At 43.8% G+C, this 15,533-nt stretch overlaps 1 protein-coding gene across 5 annotated transcripts in view; it reads left to right on the top strand.

Moving 5' to 3' along the window:
• PLEKHM3 (pleckstrin homology domain containing M3) overlaps positions 1 to 15,533 on the top strand; it is an 85,041-nt gene that overhangs the window by 14,988 nt on the left and 54,520 nt on the right. For all 5 annotated transcript variants that reach the window (XM_019290566.2, XM_039555103.1, XM_010406637.3 and 2 more), the window contains one exon: positions 3,025 to 3,960. In XM_019290566.2, coding sequence (XP_019146111.1) covers positions 3,025 to 3,960 — 936 coding nt within the window. The remainder of the gene's footprint in view (positions 1 to 3,024; positions 3,961 to 15,533) is intronic.

Raw genomic sequence — 15,533 nt, 5'->3', positions numbered from 1 at the left:
AGCCTTTACACTGCTGCTATTCTGATTCTTTCTCCTGCCCATAGAGGAAACAGAATTAGCTACAGGAGTACTTCCAGCCAAGGGCAGGAGCGTCTTCTTAGAATGAAGGTTACAGTCCAGGGTTGCACCAGTTGGTATCAGAAGCCCCTGGACAGTAACTAAGTTCCTCAAATTGTCAAGGGTCCCTGACTCTGCTTGTGCTCCAGGAGGACAGACAGACTCACCCCTTAGCCAGCAGTGGTGAGAGCAGTTTGGTCAGCAATCTTGGCTGTATTAGCTGGGAAGCCCAGTACGGATGGGGATGGTAGTTTCCAACCTGGTTTTGTTTCCAAGCTTCATCCAGTCTAGATGTTTCTGTTCTCTTAGCTCTGTGTTGAAGACATCCTCAGTATACTCAGAGATGGTGTCTAAAGCTTGTTAGGGCGTGGCCTGTTAACATGAGTGTAACTGGTTAAGCTGAGATGCTGAAAATGTTTTATGCCTCCAGCTATCCCTGTTTCAAAGGCTGTCAGCCCCAGGGCAGAAATCTCGAGTAGAACAGCTCTTGTGTTGCTGTGGTCTGTAATGCTGTGTGTTAAGGTCAATTGATGCTGATTTTTGTTGTGACCTAATTATGCTGGGGAGTGGATGAGGAGCTGTTTCCAGGTGGCTACCTTGCTGTTGTGCCAGGAATAGCAGACTCCAAGGGAGATGGACAATCGGAGGCAGTGCCCTTTACTTGTGTCTGCTAATTCTGTCACTGTAAGTCAAGACGCATCACAGGTACCCTTACTGGAAAGGTGAAGTAGAGCTCAGATGGGAGTAAGAGTTTGTTCCTCAGGCCTGGGTTGTTTTGGGGTGCTAAGTGTTACAGTTGGTACTCCAGTGTGACAGTGAATGCCTCTGGATTTATGCAGGGACCAACAAAAATTGCATAGAGCCACATAACTAGCCCAAGATGAAAATATGATACTTGCCTGTGGTGGCTGAGGTGGTGCAAACCAGATTGGAACAAATTTTGCATGGAAACCTTTTTTTAAATTCAGAAATGCTTTAGATAATTCCTTTTAAATTCGCATCACTTTAGTGCCTGGAGTAACTTGTGTATGGTTGGTTGTAGGTTTCGGGGGTTCTGGGGTCCTGTCGGGACGGCCGGACGTAGACGGTAACGGATGGAGACGAGAGATCTCTATAGGCAGGTCTCGGGACACAGCCGGTTTATTGTAAAGGGCGTGGGTATTGGGGCACTGCTCAGAGCTGCTAGACTCAGCTCTGAGCAGGCCCAAGAGAGCAAGAGAGTGAACGGGTGAGAGAGAGAGTGTAAGAGCAAGAGTAAGAGCAAGAGTAGAAGTGGAAGAGAGAAGTATGAGAAAGTCTGAAGTAGAAGTAAGTAAAGGAATAGAGGAGAAGTGAGAAGGAGAATGAGAATTGAGAAGTGAAGAGTCTGAAGTCCTGGTTACAATACAATAAATCATCTTCTGTACTGAATATTCTAATTGTCACTAACCAATCTAATACAAGATACAAATCCTATAGCATTTACATACAGCCTATAAGAGTTCTTGTATTACCATAGAGTGTTACATCTTAACTTCTAAAAACTACTCTTTGGACCCCTTCTGCTGAGCTAGTAGGGTCTGCTCTGACCCTTGGACCTGCCTGCTAGCAGAGGGTATTGTTCAATCAAAAGGGGATTACTTCAGTGGCCATACCATTGTTTTCTAGTTGTTTAGTAACTAAGACCTGGTATTTCAAAAGTGGCTTTCATTTCGATGTTGCCTGTAGTTTTCATATTCCCAAAATCTTTTGTCAGGCAATCATATTTCCAAGGCTTTCCTGTTTCATCTTCCCCAACAGTTGGTTTTCTGTGGATGAAGAAATTCCCCTCGACTTTGCCTTGAGCTGGGGTTTGTGAAAGGGTCTGCTCCGAAGTACCTGAAATGCTGAGATGCTTGGGTTTATGTGTTTGAATCTCTCTGGGCAGCCTCTTACTTTTCAGTTTTGGTTGTGTCTGCTACTCCTGACCTGATTCTCATAAATCAGCAAAACTCCGGAGTAAACAGAGCTGCACAAAATGTTGTGGTCCCAGGTCGTGCTGAAATGTGGTAAGAAGCTGCTGTGTTGGGCACAGTTCTGCATTCCCCGGGTCCGTCCAGGTGCCAGGTGCTGTACCCGAGTGCTGGCAGCAGGGCTGTTCCAGCCAGTTCCAGCAGCCCCTCCACAGGACACAGCTGTGCCCATCAGCCACAGGTGGGGCCTCTTTGGCAGAGCACATCTCAGAAAGGGCACAGCACTGACAGCTGTGTCAAGAGCAGCTGAGGGCCAGAGGATGAGAAAGTGCTCCAGCCCCTGGGGAGAACATGGTGGAGCAGGATCTCCCTGCAGCCCCATGTGGGATCCCATGGTGGAGTGTGGAGATTTCCTGAAGGAACTATGGCCATGGAGAGCTCGTGCAGGGGCATGTTTAACCTGAAGGACTGCAGCCCCTGCAGGGGAAAGGTGTGAAAAGGAAGGAGCAGCAGAGAGGAGCTGACCAGATACCACTATTCCCTTTTCCTCTGAGCTACTTAAGATGGGGGAGGCAGAGGTGGTGTGTGTGAAAACATGAAGTTGAGCCTGGGAAGGAACAGGAAAGAGAGGGTAAGGTGTTTTAATTTGTATGTGTTTCTCACATAGTCAAAATCTATTTTAGCTGGCAATAGATTACTTGATAGTATTATCCACTTCTGGACTGGGTTCTGGGAGACTTACAGTGTTTTGTTGCTCTGTCACTGTTGTCCTGGATGTCTCAGGAAAATTGTTTTGTTCCCTTTTTGTAAAGTGTTTTGGTACCTCTGGGTAAAAAGTGCTGTGTTCTCGGTGGCTCAAATGTAGAGTCAGTGCTTGTGTTTGATAATCGTAACCTATTAGATGAAGGCTCTGTGATCCTACCCTCAGATATGCTGTGTATGGGTAGGAGAGATGTAGAAGCTGGAATGATGCAGTAATTTGAGACAACTTAAAAAGAAGTAATTAATCGTAATATTCTCATTTTGTTTCCTCCAGAACACAAGACAGTGTTCCCAAATCTTCTGAAGAAGGGATACTTAGAAGTTAGAAGAGACAATGACAGCTACTGGCAAACCTGTTATGCTGAGCTCTCCCAGTACAAACTGTACCTGTATTGCTTGGACAGCAGTGGCAACCAGACACTTCCCACAGTGTATCCACTCATGCGTTTTCAAAGGGTCACTGTTACTGGTGGCATTGAAACCAAGGTGGTGGACACTGTCCTGTCAGACAGCTCACAGCTACAGCTGAAGGCAGAGTCCTCGTGGGAGACTATGGATTGGGGACAGAAACTTTGGGAAGCGGTGCGTGCTTCTGTGCCTGCTTTTACAAGACAGCAGGAAAAACTGGAGAATGTGCCAAAGCCTGAAAATAACAGTGACCTTTCTCAAACCAATGGATTATTAGAGAAGCCTATGGAGCTCTTCCTATCCATGAATTTGACTGAAAACACTAAAGAGTACCAAAATATTCTCAAATCAGGGACTCTTTACAGGTTAACTGTCCAGAATAACTGGAAGGCGTTTACTTTTGTCTTGAACAGGTCCTATCTCATGGCATTCCAACCTGGTAGGCTTGATGAAGATCCCCTGCTGAGCTACAATGTCGATGTGTGCCTGTCGGTCCAGACAGATACTCAGGATGGCTGTGACTCGTGCTTTCAGGTCATTTTTCCCCAAGATGTGCTGCGCCTGCGTGCAGAGACCCGTCAGAGGGCCCAGGAGTGGATGGAGGCACTGAAAGCAGCAGCCAATGCTACTCGAAGCTTGACTCAAAACCCACAGGTTACACTTAGGAGCAAACCTGGAGATCGGCCCTTTGGAAATGATCTTAGAAAGACCAAGCGCCAGTCTGTGACCACCAGCTTCCTGAGCATCCTGACCACACTGTCTCTAGAGAGAGGGCTCACAGTTCAGAGCTTCAAGTGTGCAGGTGAGCAATCAGGCTGCAGCATCTGCACCTACACCCCTTCTGCAGGAAAAGAAAATCACTGGAAAGAGCATGTGCGTGTTTTAGCAGCACAGCTGTTCCCTGCCTCTCACCGTGGCTGTAGTAAAATGTGGAGAAAAACCTGTGGGATATTCAGAGGTTCATCTGTTTTGATGAGCAGTGCTGAAACCTTAGATCCTGCACATACAGCAGTACATGGGCCAGGACTGCCCTACAGGGTGGCTGAGCTGTTTTCTTGATGCAGGACACTGTAGAGGTGCTTTAGTTACACTCACTTAGAAATTGTCTGCTCAATCAGAAACAGCTCTTTTGGAGAGTTTTTCTCTTGTATTATGGGAGCTGTGATGGTCCTGCCTCCTCCCCATGCTGCTTTGGGGTGGGGTTCTCATTTTGCTCTGGAACCACACGTGACTCAGGGGAGTATCTTTGTGGGCCCACGACCTGCTGGCTGGCCTGAATCCCTTCCAGGGGAGACCTGGGCCCTAGAAGTACTGGACTGCCCTCAAAATTTACTGTGGGTGCAAGCTGGATTTGTTGCTCTCTGGGTAGTCACCTGCAGGTCATGTTCCTGCTTGTCTCTTCACAGTGCATGGCAGCTGGAGCATCATGAAGGTCGGCATCATTGCAGTTTTTGGTTACAGTATTTGGGCTTTGCCTCTGTTCTTGGCCACATTTGTATGATTTGATGTCATTTTTTTATATTTTGCTACATTCTCTGACTGAGGTTCCAGAGAGTTTCAAGTGAATATTTTCAATTATCTCCTCTAAAATAGGATCAGGCCCTGGGATGGCAACGAAGTATACATGTCTCCAATGTGCAGCAGGTTTTAGTCTTGCTTTATGTAGTATGGGAGCAGACTTTTCTCTGGGAAAGGATGGGTTCCCTCTCCCAAACATGGGATGATCAATCTGTACTCACTCGTGTATTTCCTGCAAAAATGAGGTGCTCTGACCAGAGTTGCATGATGTCTTTTCCTGATACACCTGAGGCATTCCCAGTACTCCTGTGGTCTCTCTTTAGTCTGCCAAACTGAACAAATGTTCTTGTGCAGAGAAATGTGAATTGTGGAGGGTCTGTGGGAAGCTGGTCACTGGGATTCTCTGTCCCCAAGGATGGGGATTCACAGCACTTACTGTGGGAGCAGATCCTTTGCCACTTCCTGGGACCCTTAGAGCCGGCTGGAACTTGGAGCTGTTACCATGGTGCAAAGAAATAAGTAATATTAGTTATAACTGGGGAAACTTGTTTGGCTCAGAAAAGTTTGTGCTGAGGAGGCACACGAGCAAGCTGAGCCTTTTTCCTTGTTCCTTGCTCCCTGCGGGCAGTTGTGCCGTTCCGGGCATGGGCTGCTGTTTAACCTGAGGGGCCTGCTGTTGGTAATTACGGCTTGCAGGCATTGAGAGTGGTTTTCCCCAGGGCTGCTGGGAGGGGTAAGCTTGGAGAAAGATGAGGAGGGGGGAGGAAGAAAAGTTTTGCTGTGAATTCTTCAGCCATTTAGTGCAAATTCCTGTAATTACCGTCTTTGTGTCCTGTCCCAATGGCACATAATACAGCAGAAGCCTTTCCTAATTGAGACCTTACAGGAGGTACAAATCCCTCCTTTGTTCAGCCTGACAAATTAGTGCCAGAAAGTGGCAAGGTCCGAGTGGGAATCAAAGGCAAGCAACACAAAGATGGAACTTAAGGCTACAGTAATAACCCTCTCTAGTCCTGCAGGGGTGGGAGGGAAGGAAAAGTAATGACCAATGAAAAATGAAGGGGTTTTTTGTTATAAATTCCCTTGACATGACAGCACCTCAGGGCTGCTTTATTTATTTAGGAAAAGTGATTAAATAGTAATACAACAGGGCAGACCATTGTCTCTCAAGCTACCCCCCTTCCTACAGACCCCTGCTGCCTTGGCTAATTGATTGACAATGAACCTCTGATAAAGAAGGTTGCTGGGAGGACCTGATGGGGACAGGCTTTTTAAAATTTATTTTCTCTTTGCAGTCTTTGTGGGGTTCCCCCCTGGGTTTTTTTTTTCTATTTGAAATGCTCTCTGCATCCCCCTTTCCTTTTCTCCCTCAGTAAAAGCTTTTCAAGGAATTGCTCCCAGACAAACAGCTGATATTCACAAGCAGGTAGGGAAGAATGTGAATGTCTGTGCCTTGCTATTGACAGGTTTATCTTGGAGTCTGACTAGCACTTTTCAACTTGTGATATAAGCCAGGGCGGTGGTGTCAGATGTAGTCATGGGGCAGGGAGGACAAACTGTTGATACACTGGAGTCAGAAGGGCAGTTTGAAAAAAGTTGTCTTGCTTGATCAGCAGATACAAAAGCTTTTCTCCACATTTCTAACTCTGTTTTACTGTTGTAATTTGAAAAAATGAATGATCAGGCCACTGATTAGCAGTGGAGAGGCAGGGGGTTTATAAATGCTTTTACTTTTGCGGCCATTATTTATATTTTTGGCTTAGAGAAAGGGTTCTGGGGAAAGGTAGGCAGTTATCCTGGAGGTCTGTAAGGAGCAAATATCCCCAGGTGCCCTTCACTATCGTTATTTCTTTGTCATGTGGCATCACTTTTCCATAGATGGGGAGGACAAATGGCCTTTGCCCTTGCCTCCTGTTTTTGCATAGCTTCTGTTCTTTTGATGTCTCTCTTTTGTTTTGCCTTTTATTTTCTTTCCCCATGTCATTTATTAAAACAAACATTTTTTCCAGAGAAGTCAGTTGTGTCTGCCAGGAACTCCTGTTACTTAGACAGCAAGTCCTAATGGATGTGGGAATTTCTGCCTTCTGGAAAATGTGCTCTGCACCCTTTCATTTATCTGTGTGGCTTTCCTTGCTCCTCTTCTGGGGTGCCTTCTGTCTTTTCCTCCCCGCTTTCTCCATGTCTCCTCACTTGCCAGAAGAATAAATACTGCTATTAGGGCTTCAATGACTTGGCTGGCTGAGCTGAACACTAGATGCAGAGAAGCCAAGGTTAGTAAATGTGCTATTTCCTGTGCTCGAAGCCCTGTCAAATGAAGCAGCAGGTGGAGAGCTGTTGTCTTTCAAGGAATCATTCTGCACCTAGGTCTGTGATCATGTGTGTAGCTGGGGGACAGCCCAGTGCAACATGCCCAGCTCATGCAACCTCTGCTCTAGCTTGGCCTGTTGGTCTGGAATCGGTCCCTACTGCAGTAAAAGTAAAATGCTTTTTTTTCCCCCCTCAGTGAAAAGAAGGTGTTTCCTAATAGCTTGCAAGCTGGCAAATGTGATTTAAAAACAAAACAAAATAGTCAGGTGTAATGTCAACTTTGTTTGAATTCTCAAAAAACCTTGTAGTTGAATCTTCTCAAATACAGATAGTTGAGAAGCATCCTTGAATTTAGCAAATGCTTAGTGACCTGTCATTGCACCCAACACTTACTTGTAGCATGTCACTGAATTAAAAATGCTAGAGGATAAACCATAGAAAATGCAGCACAATAATAAAATGCCCTAAGGTCCTTTGGAAGGTTTTCAGCACTCTTGTTGCCTTTTAGTCCCAAATAACCATTGTTCTCACCTGTCCAGGGCTTTTAGGATTGTGCTTTTTCTAAGTGCTGTATTTGTTTTGTGCTTGGTTTCATTTCAATTGATGTCTTTCTTCCAAGGCTTTAGCAGCTTTTTACCTTCCCTGTATTTGAGACTGTAAAATCCCCTAGGAATGTTTTGTACTGTAAAGGTTTTATTGTTTAAGTATCTTCATGTAAGGCTTTGGTCTTCTAGTGTTGTATGTGACTTTCATGCCCTGTTTCTATTCATTTAAAAGTAGAACTTCCACTGCTAGCAGTGGTATTTCCAAACCAGCTGAGCAGAAAAAACCATGGTCTAAGTTAGTATTTGGAAAATACACCACGTTTAAAAAAGGTCACTGACTTCTTGGGAGGAGTGGGGGGAGTGTTTCCAAACAAGGGCAACTGGAATTTGTGTAGCAGCGAACACTTTATTTGCAGTGGCCCTACATGCTTCAAAACACGAGGTTGCTGGGCCCCAGTGCTTTGCCATATGACAGCTTGTTTCAGAAAAAGATCAGAACATGCTTGAGTTGATTAAACCTGTTTATCAGTGATCAGTTATGATCACAGAGGCCATTTAATCTTCACTGATAAGGCGAGTTCTTCAGTGCAGTTTTAGGATGGCTTGACTAGAGGAAGTGACAGTGAAAACTGTCATCTTTGGTAGAAGTTGGGTCCTTCACCCTCCTGGGATTTGGCTGGCACCTTCACAGAGTGAGATTTTCTCCTTCATGGGATTCGGTTTGGAGTTGGCCTGCTGCTGCCTGGAAGTGCAGTTTAGATAAGTGCTTGATCAGTTCGGTGCCTATTCTGTGCCCTGATGTGCACTTCGCAATCGACTGGTGTTTAAGTGACTTCTTTGTCTCAGTCCTGCAAGAGGAACTGCTGATCCAACTGTCTTGGCTGATGAATCTACATATTCCTCCTGGCAGGCTCGAAGGGAGCCTTTGCTGCCTGTATGGGGGTAGGTGACCCCTTGCTCTAATCTGCCCCATCAACAACTCTGCAGGTTTTCAGTAGGTTCTTGTGCTAATTTATTGTACTGTTGTGAGCCCGGTTCTGCTGGATGTGAACACATCTCTACTGTAAACATAGGCTGTTTGTTCTTGGCTATGCCTTGTTTCTTCCTGGCTTGTGGGTCCTAGATACGAGTTCCACTGCCCCCAAAGAGCTGTTGGTTGCCTGGGGATTTTTTTGGTTCATTTATTGTACAAAACTATTCTTGAGGGATCTTTTGGCATAGAGTTCAAAGAAAAGAATGCCCAAACCAGGGAGTCTAAATGTCCAAGTCTCACCTTTGTTGAGATGGATAAAAGCTACATCTGGACAAAAGGAAATATTTTTCCAACTTGAAAACTCCAACATTTATACACCACCCCCACAGTTCTCTGGTGAACCAAGAGGTTCTTCATGAATTGTGTGCAAGGGACAGCGTTATTTGTTGGGCTCGCATCTTTTAAATCAGTCAAGCCAGCTTTTGCTACTAAAGGCCTTGCCTTCCCAGAAAGCCACAGGCATTTGCACAATACTTTCCTGCAGCTGCAGTTTATACAAGGTTCCTAAGTTGGTTTGGGCCATGACTGTTAATTTTGTTTCCTAAGAAAACAAAGCTTATGTTCCAATGCTGTTTGCTACATTTTACTCTTGCCCCCTAAAGTTTGGATCTACTTGACTGTTCTAACAAAATTTGACAGAGGAAGAGAGGTAGCAAAGATGTGTGAATCTCAGAGGCGTTACAGAAGCCAGCATCACAGGAGCCCGTCCTAATGCTGCTCTGGAAAAAATCCTGTGATGTGCACTGTGCATTTGCTTGGCATCAGAGTGTCCTTGCAGATGTGCAGCCTTGAAGGAAAATGGCTGCTTTTGGGTCCACTGCTGCAAAACTAGGGCATTTGTGTGTGTGTTGGCAAGGCTCTCCCTCTTCTGTCACATGCCAAAGCAGTGTATTATTGCAAAGCTCTTGGGTCGCATCGGGCAATGTAAAAGAAATTACAGAACAAACCAGAGGCCACCTGGTAGGAAGGGTTTAGGTTCTCAGTCTTCTTGTTCTTCTGCAACATCTATAGTCTCTGATACCTGTGCTGTGTAAAGTGGGATCATTCATATGCCCAGGGCAGTGCAGTGGTAGTGATGTGTGACGAAGAAGAAATTCGGCCAAATAGCATTGGCAAAAATATGTAACCACGCTTACTGCACAGTTGTTCCTTGTGTTAAAAGGAGATACAAACCCAGCTGTATGTTCAAACAGAAACAGAGCTGGTTATTTCTAGGTATGTTAATGCTGTATCAAATAAATGAAACTTGGTGAACCAGGTGGCCTGCAGTGTAAGTCATTGAGGGAGCAGTGCAGGGGTAAGTGGTCTTCAAACTAACTGCAGAACAGAAATGAAAACTGGGTTAAGTAGAGACTCGTTTCGCTAAATGACCTGGCTGAGGGTGCTGGCACCAGTGTTTGTTCTAATCACACAAATGACTGGCCTGCTCTTTGCTCTGTTCTCTGGTCTACCTTCTCAGTATGTAGAACCAAGCATGAATGTACTCCACTGTACAAATGGGAATGCCATTATTAATTTTGCTTACATTATCTCCTTACTTCCAGCTGGCAGGCAGACTTCAAGAGCCGGCCCAGGGAGTGTGTTCATTTCTCATTCCTGACTAAAGAGCTGGTGAATTACTGAATCTACCAATAAGTCATTCCATGGTAGATCCCATTTCCTTCCGTTGGGCAGCACTTGAGAGTCTCAGCAAAGCACCAGATACTGCAGAGAATAATCCTCTAAGGGCATGGGGGAAAAGAATACCAGATTAGTTTGAGGTGTATGGTGTTATTCCTCGGCACTGTTGTCCTGGGAATGCAGGGAAAGGATTTGAGAATGTGCAATAGGAGAATGCAAACTGGCCATGTGCTAAAAGGGTCGCAAACAATCGCTTATGTGTAAAGCATGTCTTCAAAGTTGTTTGGAATTTCCTCAGAGCATGTTCTCTGGGAGTAATATAGCTTTGCCACCTCTTAGAATTTGACACTAAAGGTAAAAGAACCTATCTTCTGATGAAACTCAAATGGGGAAATCCAAGCACATAAAAAAACTAGTTTCCAAATGTATAGTTTTGTTGCTTGTCATTTGACACAACTAGGATTTTTGGTTCTCATTTATTGATGAAATGTTATTCTTGACTGTTACATGTGAAATTCAAACTTACACTTTGACCTTTAAGTTTTGGTGTTATATTTGCAGGCTTAACTACTATTAGTTTTACTGGGAAGGCAGAATTTGGCTGTGTAAGCTGCAGCATGCCTGTATGCTGTCTTTCTACAAAGGACATGTACAATACAGGCATGCAGAATGTTGTGTATGCACCCATATGTATATGCTATCACCTGACTTGTTTCCAACATGGGGATTTTTTTCTTGATTGTTCATATTCTTAGAGAAAGTCACCGCTCTGTGCATTCAGCATGACTGATGTAAAGGGTGTTACTCACTTCACCTACCCCCAGCCATCTAAATATTGGATGGCTACAACAGTCCAATCTTTGCTGATTGGAAGAAAGCCTGAGTGCCTACGGAAGAATTCATCTCATGTGCCTTGAAGAGCTGTTCTGAAGCTGGGTACCTGTGAGACATCTCCAGTAGGGAGGGGTAGGTCACTGTCTGGAGTGTCCAGTCTCCCCAGCTCAGAGCCATCAAGCCTACACTGGTAGGCTAAGTCAGCTGATCTGGAATGTGTAAGACAGGAAGGACAGGCCTATGCATTGTACCTTCAAATGGTGCTAAGGAAGACGGAAAATCTGTTGTTTTAGCACTTAGCCCTGACCTATAGCTGATAATCGAGTTTTCCATTGACTTGGAACAGTTGGGCCACCCTTTGGAGTCAACTGGGGATGTGTGAACCCTTCCTTATTTCTGGAGAAGCTGATCTAGTTTATAATTAAAGTGGGATCTGTACACTGCTGACATGATATGGGTTTTATATGTTGCTTAGGTAATTATAACTTGATCGGGTCAAACCCACATGGTTGCAGCACAGAAATTTCTTTTACTTTAATCTGTTACGGTTTTATTGTCTTTTTTTAAAGTTCATAAGAAGCTCACAAAAAATGTAGGCAAGGTGAGTAGTGTCAGACTTTGCTTGGAGGTTTATAAGTTTTTAATTACTTACTTGAAATAAAATTGCTCTGGAAAGTAGTGGTGGGGAAAAGGACAAAGTGTAATGCAAAGTCAAACCTGGGTAGGCATAAGAGAGAACTAAGCTGGATTGTTGGTGTGTCTTCCTTGTGAGTTTGAGTTTTCCCATGGTGGAGTGAATTGGAATAGGTGCACAGGAATAAAGGTAAGCAACTGAAGTAATTCTCACCTTATTTCTGTTTGTGCTGAGGTGATAGAGCAATGTTGTAGGTCTGATCTAACATTGAAAATTTGTTGCTGTGCTCCTTCTGCTTTATGCCTTTATCAAACTGAAAGCCTTTTGAAGTCTGTGAAGCATTTTCTTTGTATTGTATGTTGTTTCTAAATGAATTAGCTTCTAAGCTAACCTGTCACAGATTTAATTATGGCACACAGTCACAAGGGACTTGCTTTTTCCTGATACTGAGCAAAGAAGCTTACTGAATAAGGAAAACAGTTGTGTACTTGATTCTAATTTGGTCTTCTACTTTCTCTGTTTCACTGTGGAGCTACTCCAGTCTTTTCTTGCTGGAGATTAAAGAGAAAGGTATCTGGATAAAAAGGATAGTTGTGTATGTCTTCCTTGACCACAAGAGTATGCAGCAACCTGAAAGTGGTGTTTTCTGTGCTTCACAGAGGAATTGTGTTCAGATGTCTTGGATTCCTCCTCCATACTAGACCACCACCTTAAGTCAAGGAGGGAGTTTTGTTACAACTTTTTAACCTCACCTTCTGTACTACTTTCTTCCTGAAGTCTTTGCATTTGGACATGAGCCTCTTGATGTTGATACTCCTGCTTTGCTCACAGACATGTTGTTGAGAGAGATTCATCTGTGCCCAACAGCACTTTCTTGCTGCTATTTTTCTAACCCCTATTTTCTTTCCTTGATTCCAAGGCTGGTTTTGTTGTATTTTCCGTGATGAAAGGTTTGGGATGATTCCTTCCCTCTTTGCTAACAGTATACCTTACAGCTGTGCTTCTTCCCTCTGTAGCTTGCTCTGTAACATTCTTTAGGGAGGGATGATTTTAGGTGCTAGCAAATACTGTGGTATTCTCTTTTCATTAGGCTCTGGGTTTGCCAGACCTTTGTACAGATGTTACATAGATAATATTCTGTGTGAGCATTAGGAATAGGTGAGAGAGGTTTGGTGAAAGCTGTGCTGCTTTTTTCTCCCATCCTGTGGAAGGTGCTTTCTCTAGTTATACAGGCAAATAAGTGTTTTCTCTGCAAACATGGTCCCTTCCCAAACCCTAAGCTATTTTTTGAATTGTGTTAATCGATCTCTGAGGTGGTCAGCTACATCTGATTGTCCTGCTGGGAGAGGTGCTCCAGACTTTAAAGCCAGGAATCAGTCCTAGCTTTGCTTCTTATAAACATCATGGCAAGTTTATGTACCTGAATGCCCAGGTGCAGGATGTCCAAGGCCATTAAGCCAATGGCTATTCCTTCTTCCTCTTTTTTCTCTCTCATTCTTGATCTATTTTTTTCCGTCTTAAAAAACAAAGTAGCATAAGTGGTCTATGCCACGGAAATATGTTTGTCACACTACATCACTTTGAACTGCATAACATCAAAGAAAATCAGTGCTTTGATAACTTGATTTGAAAGGGTCGTAGAAATAGCCATCATTATGAATCACAACAGAGAGGAATGGAAAAGATGGTGATTTTCAAACAGCAAAGCTTGTAAAGTAGGGGAAAATGTAAGGTGGATGCCAGCGCCACATTATCATCTAACAAATGCCAGCTACACAACTGGTATGTAGCTTTGCAGAACACGTTTTCTTGAGGATATGAAGAGGAATGAAAAATACTAGGTCTAAAGAGGAACAAGGAAACAAATATGGGCTCAGGAAAGGGTTGTAACAAGGGAGGAAGCAATGCATCCTGCTTGGGTAGGAATTTCTTCCACTTCCTCCTCTTCATAGAACCACCCTTCCTGAAGATGAAGGGCATCCAAGATTGCTTGCTGCGACTCTCCTCACCCCAGAGAACTTCAGGTCTTATGGGCTCAACATAGGGAAGAGGAGGGAAGCCCCCAGCATTTCTGTGCTTTGTCACTCCTCTCTGGAGAAAACTCTCTCCATGGACTGGAATGAGTTTCTGGCTCTAGGAGGCTGCAAGAAATTAGGCCTTAAAGTGGTGAGTGGTTTTAATTTAAAATTTTGGCAGTTCTAATTGGACTTTAGACTGAAGGCAAGAATAAGCTAACAGAGAGGAGTTAGGGCATTATGACAAAGTGGCAGCCAGTGGAGTGGTAGGGGATGTACGGTGCTAATTAGGTGAAATCAGTGTGTCCTGTCCCATCCTCATCCCCAGACAAGTAAGTTTTGGCTAGTAGGGAATGTTTATAAGTTTCAATGACATAGAGTTGAGAGACTATTTGCATTCAGACACAGCTTTACCACTAGTACTTTGTCAACTGGTCCAGACACACTGAGCTAGAAAATATATGACATTTGGTAGTCTGTTTCATCCAAGGAGAGTTAATGGTTGTATGTAATGAAGGCTCAGGTTGGAGCTGTGTACAGACAGATGCTTCAGTGTTTTTCAATGACGGGAAATTCAGTGGCAGCTAGTAAGGAGAATGGTACAGACCTTCCACTTCTTCTAGCAAGGCTGGCACAGAAGAACGTGCTGTGCTGAGGTATGGCTAGCACAAACATGCTTTCTGAGGTCTTGTTCCCATTTGGTTTGGGAAAGGGGAATGCCCTCCTTCTTAGATTTCTTCATCTTCCTCCATGAGGAGAGGAGTGGGCATACTTCTCTATTTCTGTTACAGAGGGGAAAGATCTACCTCTGTTGTGCTATAAAAATCATGGGCTCCCTAGAAACAGTGTGAGTACCTTCTGCAAGCATCTTACAGGGCTGCTAGTCAGGTGAATGTCATGTCAGACAGACAGGACTGGTATTTCGTGTCTCATCAATTGCTCTAAACCTTCACCTTTCTGTATGAATGCATGTAAAAAGATGGGGGAAAAAAAAATCTGTATGCACTACATAGCACTAATATGGGGCTTACTACCAGGTGTGCCAGCTGATTCCATCCATAACAGCACAGGGGAGCAGGACTGCTCCATGGATACCCTCAAGTGACCACTGAGAAAACTGCTTTTATTAAGAAAAGAACATGAGAGAAAAGATAGGAGAATGCATGCTTTGCCATGAGGGAAAGATGAAGTTTTTGGTTTCCAAGTTCTGATCCCAAGCCACAGTCATAGGTAATTTTTTTTGTAACATACTGCTGAATTACTTGAATTTTTTTTACCCTTATAAAAAGGATGCCTGATTTTTTTCTGCCTCAAATGTACTGGTTTGCAAAAAACACTGCTAATATTTACCATACAAAATTATTTCTGCAATTATAATAGTTTACTGTCATAATATTTGGGGTTTCTGTTTGATTATTAGGTGAGATTGCATTTTTTCATTATGTATATTAAATTATACTAGAGATATGTGTTAATACTTATGCTTTGGTCTTATGAAGGGTAAAGGAGGAGACATGAACATAATTATTTCTTTTATTAACTGACCTGTTTACATATTTGCTTTTTGTAAGAAACTGCATGTCCTTTCTTAAAAAAAAAAATGGGTGGGGGAAGAGAGAGAGATGGAAACAGGACATATCCCATACTGATTCACTTGGTGGTGTGTATTGCAGAGAATCAGTGGCCAACTGGCTCTGGAGTGTGGAAGAGGAAGAAGTGAGCTAACTGTGTTGGTTAGGTTTTCTAATGATTTTTAGAGCAGAGGGGGTCATGGTGACATCAGTTGATGTGGGGGAGGAGGAGCTCAATTTATGCCTAGAGTAGCTGACCTGCAATCTTTCCTTGAATCAGTGTAACTTCTACTGGGGG

The sequence above is a fragment of the Corvus cornix genome, chromosome 7, assembly GCF_000738735.6.
Source record: "Corvus cornix cornix isolate S_Up_H32 chromosome 7, ASM73873v5, whole genome shotgun sequence".
Lineage (NCBI taxonomy): Eukaryota > Metazoa > Chordata > Aves > Passeriformes > Corvidae > Corvus > Corvus cornix.
The sequence above is the reverse complement of the archived record's forward strand: the minus strand, read 5'-3'. Positions and strand labels throughout refer to the sequence as shown.